The sequence below is a fragment of the Oryzias latipes genome, chromosome 9 (genome assembly GCF_002234675.1).
Source record: "Oryzias latipes chromosome 9, ASM223467v1".
Lineage (NCBI taxonomy): Eukaryota > Metazoa > Chordata > Actinopteri > Beloniformes > Adrianichthyidae > Oryzias > Oryzias latipes.
Window position 1 is genome coordinate 8,920,543 of NC_019867.2, and position 14,396 is coordinate 8,934,938.

The 14,396-nt window shown below is 40.3% G+C and overlaps 1 protein-coding gene across 3 annotated transcripts in view; it reads left to right on the forward strand.

Annotated features, from left to right (window-relative positions):
* Positions 1-14,396, forward strand: part of ptch1 (patched 1) — a 54,599-nt gene that overhangs the window by 16,804 nt on the left and 23,399 nt on the right. For all 3 annotated transcript variants that reach the window (XM_023958346.1, XM_023958347.1, XM_023958348.1), the window contains exons 3-12: positions 2,939-3,128; positions 3,324-3,393; positions 3,494-3,585; positions 5,341-5,530; positions 5,629-5,750; positions 7,923-8,070; positions 9,291-9,422; positions 9,508-9,663; positions 10,535-10,633; positions 11,579-11,704. In XM_023958346.1, the coding sequence (XP_023814114.1) occupies positions 2,939-3,128; positions 3,324-3,393; positions 3,494-3,585; positions 5,341-5,530; positions 5,629-5,750; positions 7,923-8,070; positions 9,291-9,422; positions 9,508-9,663; positions 10,535-10,633; positions 11,579-11,704 (1,325 nt within the window). The remainder of the gene's footprint in view (positions 1-2,938; positions 3,129-3,323; positions 3,394-3,493; positions 3,586-5,340; positions 5,531-5,628; positions 5,751-7,922; positions 8,071-9,290; positions 9,423-9,507; positions 9,664-10,534; positions 10,634-11,578; positions 11,705-14,396) is intronic.

Genomic DNA, 14,396 nt, shown 5'->3' on the forward strand with positions numbered 1-14,396 from the left:
GTACCGGTAAATGTAATTCTCTATTGAAAGTTCTCAGCAGACAAGCAAGTTAAATAAAGACGTTTTGCATTCCCCTTGCCAGCAGAGGATGGGGATGCAAACAATGGGAAAAAAGTAGTGTGTTTTAAAAATGTGGTAAAGTGGAGTTGATATTCCCAAATTGGCGTTGGACAGTACTTTATGATGATGATGATGATGATGATGATGATGATGATGACTTTATTAATCCCACAATGGGGAAATTTCATAAATCTGTGGCAGCAAAAAATGACATTCAGAAATAATCTATATAACATCAAAAAAGGACATAAAAAATGACATTCATATTAAATTATTAAGAATATTAAATTATTAAAAATTATAATTACAATTATTATTGAAATTATTATCGAAAATGAGATTCATCATACATAAATAAATAAATAAATATTAAATACTACTACTAATAATAACTTAAGGTCACAACTAATAACTAACTAACTAGTTATAATTAACAACTTTAAGGTCTGTCTGTTTGTGACACTTTTTTTGGTCACAGCCGCTGCGCTTAAAACAACTTCAAGTTATCAACACATGCTGGGGTCAGCCAGTTTTCCTAGGAGGAATATATGTGTCACTGAGGAAACACAGCTGTGTGTACATACCTTCAAATGCACATGCTTGCACGTAAGCAGAAATGAGCGCACTCTTGCACATTTTCTTGGTCCAGCTGGGGTGTTAATTTCACCCCAAGGCTGTGTGAGTGTTGACCCCCAAACGTTGTAACCTCGTGAAGTGAGGAATTCTTTGCGCTCGAGGCTGTAATGTGCCGTTTCCTGCAGTGGGAGAGTGCATTCTTTCAACTTTCCTGTTCCCCGATGCAAACTCCACGTCTTTGGGTGGCAGCCCACAGCTCGGTGAGCTCTTCTGCAAGGATGATGCTCTCATCTTTTTTCAATCAGATCTCACTGTAGACAAAAAAGATGGAAGCGATTCTTTCTCTGTGCTCCTTCTCTTTCTCTTGGTGGCGTACTTAAGCCAAGTCGCAGGTTAGTTGGACCGGACAGGTCGACTTGTTAGTGCACTGTCAGTGCGCATCAGGTCTTAATCAATGACATGCATGCTCTTTTGACGGTACTGCTAGTGTAACATAGCCGTTTAGCTGGCCTAGCAATAGAAAGCATGTCGCTTGAATCTGCCAAATGCTGCTATTAATGATGAGTATTACAAACATGCCTTCAGCCAGGATCAGATGGAAATGCTGTTTGGGTCCAGAAAAAAAGAAATCAAGTGTTTTTTCCTAATGCCTCAAGACATGGCCCCCCTGCCTCCCTGTTCCATTGGTCTGGCTGGGTGGTCCGGCCTCGCAGAACAGCCATGCTTATGTTCAACTTTAATGCCATTACAATGGAGTAAAAACATTCCGTTTGTGCCCACAGTTGCAAGAATTGAGGCGAAATTGTTAAATTGGATTAAGGCATAATAAAATGTTACAGATTTTTCACACAGTCAGCTCTCTCACAGGTTATTTTTCATGTTTGGTTCGTGTGTGTATGTGAGAGACCAAGTGAAAGAAGATGACTATAAATTGCTTGAGCTTTCACTCAGCGCTTAGTCTCTGATGATGGAAAGGCTCAAATCCTCTGCTTGTAAATCAGACACACCCAACTGAAGGACGCACACACCCGGCTCCAAATATACCCCCAAAAAGAAGTTGAAATTTCAGAAAGCTTTACATTTTGGTTAGTTGTCATGACTGCATTTGCATGCATTTGTAGGTGCCAGACTAGCTGCAGTTGGGTGGAGCCTCGGCACATAAATGGCTTTGAAGGCAGTGCTCTCCAAGTTAGCTCCGTCTAATGCACAGGGGTTAAGATCAGAGCAGAGCCTACAGAGCCCCTCTATATCAAACATACACATGGGCTTAATTTCACATATGCAGACAGTGTGCCTTGGCTCTATTGTTGCAAATTTATGTGTAAACAGTAAGAGTGGTTATTAAGGATATATCATTATTTCCGTGAGAGAGGTTTTTATCTACTCACAACAGTGACAATGTGCTGGCATGGTGAAGGGATTTTGGGTTTCCTCTGCAGAAGGAATGGGGGTCAGATTTTGAGTAGTAATTGGAAAAATGTACCCTTGCCATCTTGGGACGACTTTTCCAGAAATGGACAAACATGCTGTCAACAAACTTGAAAGTTATTTGTACTTGCCTTTAAAGGGCGGAGTACAGCCAAGGATTTTCGGTCACTTGTAACAAAAAGACCATTGCCTGTTTGTATAAATGGTAACTGACATATACTTAAATAGCACTTTACAACCTTCCTAGAAAACCCAATGAGCTTTTAAATCACAGTCCCATTCACCCATGCACATAATCTGGACATTCACACACTGATGGCGGCTCCACTGCCGAATGCTGGCGCCAACCTGTAACCACCATGAGCAGTTTGGGGTTCAGTGACTTACCAAAGTAACTTCAACTCATAGGGCAATATTATGATCAAAGGTTGACCGCTCTACCACTGCACTACAGCTGCCCAACACAGTTTGAGGATAAGAACCATGTTCCCCAATAAAGTTAATATTTATTGTCAATTTAGCTGGAATCTAGGCTGTAAGTATGTTTAATTCATTGTAAAACAGATTGGAGGGAATATCGACAAACTAGCTTATGTATAAAGCCATCGAGTGGTTACTTAGAAAACTGCCTGGCACTTTTTTACTGTTCTTCCTTCGGGAAGTCAAATCATTAATGGGGGATGCCAGTCATTTTGAGAATGTGCTTTGCTGACAGACCTTTAGTATAAAATTTTAGGGGACGTTTAAACCTTTTTTGTTCCCAGTCTTAATGTTTTGTGGCATTTTCCTTGGTGGTCTGAATCTACAAATGAATATAACCATTTGTTTGCTCAAAAGGGTTACACTTTTCTTTTTTCTCTTGTTTTTTGTCCAGTTGGTGGGCGAGTAAACCAAGAACTGAATTACACACGGCAAAAGATGGGCGAGGAGGCCATGTTTAACCCCCAGCTGATGATCCAGACGCCACGCGAAGAGGGAGCCAACGTTCTGACCGTGGAGGCCCTACTGCAGCACCTGGAGTCAGCTATGCGAGCCAGTAGAGTTCATGTTTACCTTTATAACAGGTAAATCCCATTTTCATCTGCCCTATGTTGGTGTTTTAACATCAGGATTGGAATGTCAAATTGTATGCTTCTTTGGAGTAGAAAAACCTACTTTTGCTTAATTTAACTATGCTATACTTTTAGCATCCTATGATCAGTGTAGGCGATGATGTCGTAGAACAGCTTAAAACGTAGTTATGTTTATATTCTTTTCAGACAATGGAACTTGGAACATTTATGCTACAAATCAGGAGAATTAATCACAGAAGAGAGTATGATGGATCAGGTGAGAACTCCCAGTTTGTTGACTTCTTCCACCTGAATGATATGTAAAATCTATCAACGCAGTATTTGTCGTTAAACACTTTTTGTCCTCCTTTAATCAGATGATCGAAAAGCTTCATCCCTGCCTCATCATTACCCCTTTGGACTGTTTCTGGGAAGGAGCTAAGCTCCAGTCTGGAATGTTCTATCTCCCGTAAGTCAAAAGGACTCCCTCCTTATTGCACACTCTCAGTTTTTAAGATTCACTGTAATTCCATGTGAGAGCAGTAAGTTATTAGACCAATTTCTTTCAAGCACTCTGGTTGCTGATCAAATGCTTAAAAAATTCTAATTGGGCACACATAATGGTTGTTGTGTTTGCCAGGCCAGTTGAAAAACCGGTTCAAGTGATGCTTGTGGGCTGTGCTGAATGCTGAGATCAGCAGTACTGGCCATGGCCATTATGAATACCAATGTCCTAAGATTGTTTTGAAGAAGGAAACGAGAATCAGTCTATATGAGTCTACACTTTTTTTTAATTTATACCCATTTAACTCCATCACACTCAGTCTGCCCAAATGGAAACCGCATAGGAGCAAGTGGGTGTGATTGTGTGTCCTGAACTCGTCCCCTCTGAAGGCTCTATTGTAGTGGTTTTTGGCATGCGTATCACTGGCGATAGTTTCTCTCCAGCCCTGGGCCTCACACCATTGTCTGGCCGTTCTGCTGCTAATGGCCTGCTGCTACAGTAATACTCAGCAGACCTTCACCTCTGCACGGGTTTGTGCATGCGCATAAATGTGTGCCCTTGCCGGCGATGCTAGCATGTGTTCTGTGGATGTGTGAAAGCACGTGGGCTTCAGTTGCATTCACCATACCACCATGGACATGTGCATCTGTGTTTCGCCTGTTGGTTTAAGATGGCAAATAACAGATTTTACTATGTTCTGGTTGGGAGGTTAAGAATAATAACCCAAGCCTGGTTAAGCACATACAATGTGGTTGGAATGACACAGAGAAAGAAAGATTCAGAGAAAGAGAGACTGGAATGTGCGAGGAATAGACCGCATAGAGAGTTGCGGTCTGTGATAGAGCAGGAATTTGGCAATTGCATGATAGGTAACAGTAACCTAGCCTGCAGAGGTTAGTTCCTGCTCTGAGAGGTTCATCTGTGGAATGAAGACACTTAATATGTTGCATTACAATTTTTGTTGACAGTGAGAGGCTTGGACTGCTGAATAATATTTCAAAACACATCTTAATGAAGAACCTCAACTTCTTTAGCTGAAGAAACCCCAGATCATGATAGTATCCCCGCAGATCACTGTGGGCACTTGATGGATTCCTTCATTTGAACTGTTTTTTTAACTTTTATGTGAACTTGTCTCAGGAGCATAAATCAATTCAGTTGATAATCACTGCTTCAGGTTCACTCTTTGAAACTTTTATAAATAAAAGTATATTTTGATTGAAGATGTGCAAGTCAATTCTAAAACTTACAACCTCCTTCTATGTTATTATTATGTGTTTATTTGCTGTTTAAGAGTCTATTTCTATAATTCAGTTATTACTCAAAAGTGGTGCTTTTTCATTTTTTTCCTGCAAAAATACATACTATTCACCACATTACTTGTTGCTTAGTATAAAACAATTCATTTTCTTATGAGAAACTATCCGGTTTTTGGAAGGGGTTGTTTATATTGCTGGGTAGTCATTTGTGACTATATCGTCATAACGTACAGTTTTATTATTCCTGAGACTTTAGTTTAAGGCAAACTTTAGTTTGGGACTCAGCCAAAACTGAAATAGCATATGTGTACACCCACATAATGTAATTTCCTTCTTTTTTAAACAAAGTCATCTTTAATCAATCCAACTTTTATGTCAAATTTTCTTTGTAGGGCTTAATTTCAAACCTTTAAATAACATTCTATATAACGTCTGCTAATACTTGTAATTAACTTTACAGAGGTAGGGGCTATTTACAGTGGACCAACTTCGACCCTAAGCAGTTTCTTGCGGAGTCAAACTTCCTCGTGGAAAGCTTTGAGAGCATGCTGGAAAAGGCAGACATTGGACATGGCTACATGGATAGACCCTGTCTGAACCCTGCTGATCCCGATTGCCCCCTCACTGCACCCAATAGGAACTCAACAAAGGTAGGAACTGTATTGTACACCCATTCATGTGTTTTTCTAGGAGTGTTGAGTTTAAACTGAGCTTTTGATGTTTTTTTCTTCTTATTGTCTTATGTCAGCCTTTCAATGTGGCACGGGCCCTGAGCGGCGGCTGCCACGGTCTGTCCAGAAAGTACATGCACTGGCAGGAGGAACTGATTGTAGGAGGGACCACCAAGAATGGCAGCGGACCCCTGCTCAGGTAACACACCCAATCTCTCACACCCACACCTTTATAAACACTGAAGCGATCACGACAGGGCTTATTCTGGAGACACCGAGTGTTTTCTGTTCTCCTTCACTCTCTGAAGCGGCGCATGGATGTGTGCCGTGTGCTATAAATCTTGCAGTCATTAGCAGATTCCATTGAAATCTTAAGAGCTCCAGCTGTTCCTGCTCAGCTTTGGCTGCTCTGCTCGGACAATGCTCGCATACACACTAACGCAAACGTACACACATGTCCACCAAGTGATCTATTGCCTGACTAGTTTGTTCAAATATACAGTGATCTGAGGTACATGGACCTAATTCTAACACAAGTACCAGGTCAAAGCTCATAGAACCTGTGAAATACTCACAGGTGTATGATGGAAACAGTTTTATGTGTGGACCGTAGAGTTACAATTGGAAGCATTCATTTTGATAAAAGTTAAACGTTTTCTTTTGTAACTGCAAGAAGTTTTCTTCTGCACGTCTCACTTTAGTGTTGAATTAGTGAAATTGTGCTTTTGGCACATGGACACAAAAGCACGCAGTCCCAGAGTACAGTGGGGTGCGTTGTTTGTGTTTTTAGTTGTGTGTTTTCCTGGCAAGGTTGGGTCATTAAAGTGTCTGCGCTTGCCTTTCCGCCCGCGTGCGTAAGTTGTGTGTGTTGTGTGTGTGTGTCAGCCTCTCTTCACTGGGCTGTTGCCGCTGGCACCTAGCTTCGACATCTTGTTCGCTAACTGCCACCATTATAGTGATTATCACCATATTACAAAGATCACATTCATAAGCAGCATGACAGACGCATGTCCACTACTTTGCTTTGTAAGATTGTGATGGTGTGAAGACTCACTGATGTCTGATGTCACTGATGTCCAGACTCATTAGTTAATGACCAATCACTTATATTAATTAATAGCCTTGCTCATGTTATGTGCGATGCTGGTGCTTGATATCATGGCCTTTATGATCAGGTGTCTTGTAGAAGGAGACCAGGAGAAAGTGATGTGGCTGTTAGACTCTTGAATTACTCTTGTCTTTATTAGTTTACCTGTATATTTAAAGTCCCACTCCGATCATGTTTAGATCATTTTAAAAAGCCTTCCCAGCGATCTTTTAAATATGATTGGGCTGTTTTTAGCCAAAATCAAAAAACCTGTGTCGCTTTCTTTTGGAAACGCCTTCTGCAGAGTGGCAGGAGTTCATTAGAAATTCATCTTTGACTTATGAGTGGGACTGTTTGCACAACAATGTAAAAAAAGAAATACTCAGAAATGCAAGATTAAGCTTAATTTTCTTTACATATGTCCTCCGTCGTCAGAAAAATGCCACAAAAACATGTTGAAAACACCAAAAAGACCATTTTAGTTGGAGTGCGTCTTTAAGTTGGTGCAAGATCAATGACAGTTTACTAATTAAAAAAAAGGAATCAAGGCCATACCATAAAGTATGATTTGTTCTTTCTGTTCGTTTAACTGATTGATGGAGTCTCAGAATATCAGAAAAAGATGAGACTGGAGCTTTTGTGGGGGAACTTTGAGGGATAAATGCTTTGCTAGGGAGATGAGAAAGTTAAAATGATGCACCAACTGGAACAATAATGTACAGACTAGTGGAAATGTAATTTTAATTTTTCTGTTGCATAGGATACCCATTAATCCTAGGCTTAAATGTATTTGGTGGTTACTTTATGTTGCCATCTTGATTTTAACTGTCTGTTTTTGTCTCTTTTTTTTTCAATAATGGGTTTCAGTTCAGGTTGTCAATTAGGCACTCCTCAGTTGTCAAGGCAATAATTTATCATGAGGCTGCGTCTCTATATCAGAAATGTTAAAGTTGTGTCATAGATTACTTTACAAATGAGGGAAATGTTTCTTTTTACCTTGCATAAGTTAAAAATGTTTCTTAAAATATAATATATATATAAAATATTGCAAATAAACCTCTACTAAATATGAACATAATCCCTCTTCCTCAATGGACTTAATTTTTCCATTCACATCTTCCCAACTCCGTTTACATTTCTTATTAAGTTATTTTGGCATTGGAAAGACAGTATACTGTTTCTTTTATTTGTACACTGTCAAAAAAAGATTTGAATCATGCTGATCACCCACCAGACACTTGACCTCCCTCCTTATGTTCTCCCCCTTCTCATTTTTCCCTCCAGCGCTCAGGCCTTGCAGACCATGTTCCAGCTGATGACTCCCAAGCAAATGTTTGAGCACTTTCGGGGCTACGAGGAGGTGGCCCACATCAACTGGAACGAAGAAAAGGCTGCTGCTATCCTGGAAGCCTGGCAGAGAAGATACTCCGAGGTAAGAGCTAAGTTCAAAACGTAAATGCACAATGATAGACACCAGCCGGATGCAGACAGGGCCTTATCTAGAGCCGGGACTGCTGATAGCTGAAGCTTTGTTGACGTGTGCTGAGTGGCAGACATTTATCTTTCGCTGCTCAACAGAGAGAATTGATGGAGCAAAGGAGCAAGCCTATCTGGAAGACATTAGGAGAGTTCTGGACGTGTCTCTTTTTTTTTTTGTCCATCTCACACTCTCTCTGTCTTCACACAATCACTTTCCCAGCTGTGGCTCCATTGGTGGCTCAAGTGTGACATCATCTGGTCTTTGTTTTTGGGGCCCCAACCTCTGTTCCACATGGTGTGACCCTGCATGTCTGCAGAAATGTGTATGTTGCTGTGCACGTCTCAAATCAACATAAGGATAATACACTTTTCACGTTTAGTTGTACGTTTCTGGGTCCTGAAGTGATTCTGCAGGAATACTTGTTGATATGCGACTTACGCACGTGCAAGTTCACTCGTGGGTGTGCAGCAGAAAACTTGTCAGCTAGCGTTACTTTTCACTGCTCTGTAATGACAAATCCCGGTGATAGTGAGAGGAAGAGGGATAGTGGCTCAAGGAACTGTCTGCAGACTTGCCTACAGCTATGTTTTGTAAATATACATAATGAATTTATTGTATACGTGCCGACTGATTTTTTTTTTTTTTGTTTTTTTGGGGTGTTTTAATTAGCTTCAATAAATCAGTAAATCAGTAAAATACATCTGGGTTCTGTGTGTCAATTAAAATCTAGCAATTTCTATAATTCTTCTTTGCTTAGGACCATCATATATCCACAGGCTGAAAATAATTCCCTCATTTGTCTCATTTTCTCTTTTTTGGGGTTTTTTCCTCCTTTAGTGCTTCTTCACGTTGGATGGCGCCAATATGCAATGTACCATTAACCCCTTGATGTCCACTGATGCAAATTTGTATCAAACCATTTCTGCTCCATACCTTAATTTACCATTTACTCGAAAGCAAAAGAAATTATTTTTTTCTCAATGTAATTTGTATTTATTTTGTTATCTGTGGATTTTTGCAGGCCATCAAATTTAAGTGGGCTGTCACTGCATTAAGGGGGGTATTGCCCCCCTTTCAAATGCCTATATCCGGCCTTACATGAAGGGCTTAACTTTAAATTTTACTTTTTAAGGTTGAAGTTGATCTAGTTGTCTCTGTGTTCCCCTCTTCAGGCAGTGCTGCAGAGTGTGGCAGCAAACTCGTCTCAGAGGGTCTTGTCTTTCACCACCACCACTCTGGAAGATATCCTCAAGTCTTTTTCTGAAATCAGTGTTATCCGTGTGGCCAGTGGATACCTGCTGATGGTACATACACGCCAAGAAAAAGACTATTTTTTAGGTTTGAAAATCAAAGACTGACCACCTTTATGTGCTCACTGTTTGTGCTTAGCTTGCTTATGCGTGTCTGACCATGCTACGCTGGGACTGTGCCAAGTCTCAGGGTGCCGTGGGGCTAGCGGGGGTCCTGCTGGTGACGCTGTCTGTGGCAGCTGGTCTGGGCCTCTGCTCCCTTCTTGGCATCTCCTTCAATGCAGCTACCACACAGGTAATGAACACACATGCAGCAGCTTTTTAAATGATACAGCTGTTAAGTCCAGACCTCAAATCTCTGTCATGTGCGGCTTCACACATCTTTTCTTCCCTTTTTTTCTTAATCTTTTCACGGTGATACCTTTTCCAAACACAGTGTCATTTGTTCACAATATCTACCCTATGTAAAATTCTGAAAGCCTGACAAATAAGTGCAGGAAATGTGGATTTGATGGTTTTAGTTTGGGGTGCAGAGCGGGATAGCTGGAAAGCTTTAATCTCCTGGTTTGGCAGATAACACTCTCACCTTCTAACGGGGGTCAGGACCAGCTGAATAGCTGAATAGACCAAAATTTGTCTTTCGATTTCTTTCAAATACGATGAAATAAAACCTTTTTTAAAAAGTAACAACTGAGTAATTGTATTATTCCAGCTACCACAATTGTTTGAAGCAACTTTTGAATTTTAAGACAGCCAGAATAGAGGAGGGAAAAGCTGCATGATTTGAAAAAAGCAAAAGTGAAAACCAAAGCAAAGAGTTAAAAATGAGGAGATAGTCTTGCCCCTTTTTTGGAGTATCTGACAATTTAGCTGGGACATCTCAATAATGACACGATTTGTATATTTTATTTGTTTATCATTGTACATTTACTTTTTTTTTGTACAGTTTTAAAGTAAAAAGATAGTCTGTATTTTAATTTTGTCAGTTAAAAGAAAAAAAACAAAAACTTTGCTGCATAAAAGTTCATTTTTATATATGGCATCACTTTAATTTAAAGGTGACTGCACATGTTCTTGATTTGTATCTATTCTCTGACATCAAACTGCAAAACCACAAGCTTTTGCCGTTAGCTCATGTGTGTTATTGTTTTTTGTGTGTTCTGCAGGTTCTCCCCTTTTTGGCTCTGGGAGTTGGAGTGGATGATGTCTTTCTTCTGGCTCATGCCTTCAGTGAGACCGGACAGAACAAGAGGATCCCATTCGAGGTGAGGAAAACATGAACAAGAATTCTGTCTTTTATCTCTTATCTTTTTCATAAAGGAATGTGTAAAAGCCTGTCTATGCCTGTGATGTAGCACCATAATTGCTGTGCCACACAGTCAGCCCATAGGGACTGATGTATATAAAAAAATGCTTACTTTTTTTGGTTACCTGTTATTTATTATGTGTTTATTTTTCAATGATAAATGACTTAGAAAAATGCGGATTTTCGTTTTTCTTGCAAGTTCTAAACTATTAAAAAATCAGATTGCAACAACAAACAAGCAGAAAATTGATTTCATCAAAAGAAAAATAAACGATAAAACGAGAAACGAAACCAAATCCTTTGACAAGCCTCATATGTGTGTGTGAGCGAGGTAATATTTCATCTTGAGCAGAGTTTGGAAGGGGGGGCGCACAGGCATGTATTTGCTTGTTTTTGTTTTCCACTGCCTCCCTCTCCCTCCAGCTCTTATCTTTCCGTCTCCCTCATCCCCCAGCTTCCTTTGTGTGGCTGAGATGAAAACTAAACAGAGCTGAACTTGATCTCTCCTGTCTGACACCTAAACACACACTCGCACACACTGACACACACATGTGCACTGGCCTGCAGGCACTCCCTGTGTGGTCCTGCACGTCCTCAAACATACACACAGTTACCGAAAAACCTTTCATGAATTTTTGCGCACTTATCGCTGCGTATTTACTATAAGAAATACTAGTCGGGAGGCAGAACTGAAAGCATCCTCCTGCGTCTGAATTTTTCCCCTTCAGGCCTCAGAGGGATGCAGACAGGCCCAGGTGGATTATCCGAGCACTTGAGGGCTTCAAAATGCAGCAATCACTGTCGCTCCTATCAACATTATGATAATTGTTCATCATCTCTCAAGTATTACACATATGCCGGAGGCTTCTAAATAGAGCGTTTGCTTTTTGCTTTTGTCTGTTAGGACCGCACCGGAGAATGCCTGAAGAGGACGGGGGCCAGCGTGGCTCTAACCTCCATCAGTAACGTCACCGCTTTCTTTATGGCCGCCCTCATCCCCATCCCGGCACTCAGAGCCTTTTCTCTACAGGTATGCTGGACTTTGAATAAAAATAAGTTTGTTGAAAGGAAATTGGCTCCACATTTATGCAGACGACTGTGGACTTTTTGATTTCATTTAGCAAAGTAAGAGTATTACTCTGTGTATGTCTGAGCATGAATGTCATGTGCGATGTTTTGACCCCCCCCCCCCCCCTTTACCTTCATCGTTTGCGCTGGGTCGAGTGTCTGTCCAGATTGTGGCTGAGTTCCATGTAATAGAATCCAACTGCATGTGTGCGCTCTTCTTGGATGTCACACTTATGTGTGTTTGGGTGTGTGTGTTTGCGAGTGCAGAGAGTTGCGGCGTCCGTGTGGGAGGCTATGATAGCAGCGTTGTGTCCGCACATGTGCACACAAAGGTTGAAGGGGGAGGGGGGCTCAGTCTTCTCCAACATCTGTCATTAATTATGGACGTCACCAGAACAGTGTCTGACAAAATGCCTCCCATAATCAGTGAATTGTGAATTCATTTAAACACTCTCAGTCACGGTGATTCATACTGTAATGAGAGGAGAAGGTCAGGTTAAACTTTTCATGATTCTTAAACAAAGTCTGAGTCTTTGCAGCATGAAAAATGAAATATAAATACAAAACTTAACCTAAACATGCAGCTAAATTAAATGTGCAGATTAAACTATACTGATGGTCTGGTGAGCTTTGGGTTAAAGCCATTCAATGTAATATGATGCTATTATTTCCAGATGGAAAAGAATAGATTTTGCAAGAAAAGTGTTAGAAACAGCTTTGAAGACATTATTTGAAAGATACTCCTTTGACTTTTTGTATTTACAAAATTATTGTACAACATACACATTTTGTATGTTCTTGTGCGTGACAATTTTATATTAGTTTCTATTTGACTTTCCCTTAAGACGAAATGAAAATCTTTTTTAAATCAAGTGGTTTATGGTTACAAAATTATGTTAGGAAATTCGCACCATCTGTTTAATAGATTGATTCAAAAAATCCAAAATTGTTGAAGAGCAGAAGTTCATCTAAGCTTTTTAGATTTGGCCCTGATCAACATCAACACAAAAAGTATTCACTTTTAGACAGATTTCTGAACAAATAAAGGTTTATCAAGAGGTCCCTTGTCAACAAAAATAGCAAAAAAAAGCTTGTACGCAGTTCAAAGCTTAAAAACCTACTCCAAAGAAAGTTTTTAACATGCTCTTGTTGCATTTTTCTAAGGATGGACAATGATGGACACATCTGAAGAAAATTAGCCGTAAAATAGCATTTCTGAGTATTTCTTCATTGAGATCATTGTGAATTAGGAGCAGACGGAAAAATGCAGTTCGAGCTCTAATGAAGTATTGTTGCTCTGCAGAAACAATGTCCTAGAAAACAACAGTTTGGGTCTTTTTTGGGCAAAAAACTACAATAGATTAAAAGATGATTGGAGTGGGACTGAAAATATTTCTGAAACCCATTTAGAAAATAGAACCAAAGCACAAAGATTCAGTTTTTAACATTTTAAAGTAAAGGTGGACCATAGTGCATTGGAACTAATTCAGATTGACTTGTACAACGATCCCCTAGTGGGTACTTAGGGAATTGACCTGGTTCCAATTAGTTTTTTTTCAAGAAGCCAAATTGTATCTAGTAATACCAAATAATTGAATCCCTGCAGCAATAGAAGCACAGAAGAAGTAAATCAGCATGTGAAATGATTTTATATTCCCTTTACAAATGCTTTTGCATTTGTGAAACCTAACCGTCCCATTTAACCTTCTTCTTCCAAACTACTACTCACTAAATGATCTAAGCAGTTGCCACTTTGAGTGCAATATTAGTATGTGTTGATAGATGGCTTTAGTACAGCAGGTCTGTCAAACATAAGCCATGTATATTATTCAGCCTGCCACAATTGATACACATGCACTCACATGCATACCATGCACATGCCATGCATGCCTTACACTTGCGGTTTTCTAACTGGTAAAAGGCAAACTTAATGGACATAACATGATAGGAATCTTCTATTAAGAAGCACATGATATCTATAACCAGCTGTCAGGCTCCTCTCAGTGCAAATCTTCACGTTTGTGTGTTTTGCTTTTTGTTTTTACTGCAGACAACTTATGTAACTTAGTCCAGTTTGTCCTTCATTTTGTTATTTTTTTATGAAAAAAAAAAGCTTGGCGCTCCTGCAAACAAAAACACAAATAAGGGACTCATACAAAGAGGACAAATTTACAGATAGCTCTCTCTGTGGGGGTTATCCAGCGGTCAGTGTGTGTGAAAGCGGATAAATAGCTGTCTTACTTACATGCAATTTCTGTCTTTAAAAAATGGTTTCTCTCTCATCTGAGGAGCAGAGGAATGAGAGGATTTGTGTGTGGAAGAGGTGAGGGTGTGGTTTCACGACGAGGCTGTGCAGTCTTCCTAAAACTGGCAGTAGATAAATGCGTGGATGTGCATTCTTGTGCGATCGTGTGCGAGGTGTGCGTTTGTAGAGCCAAAGCGCTCGCTCATCACCTCAGGCCCGCGGGCCTCTGGCTCCTTGGGTGGTCTGGCACACATGTGATTGTGCGTGTGTGTTTTAGTGGTCTGGCAACTACGCAATATCCAGATTGTACTCTGGGCTGGGCCCCAACCTAACCCCAACCCCCACCGTCCTCCACGACACCACCTCCAGAATTTCAACCACAACTCTGTTTTAGCTCTTATTACACACA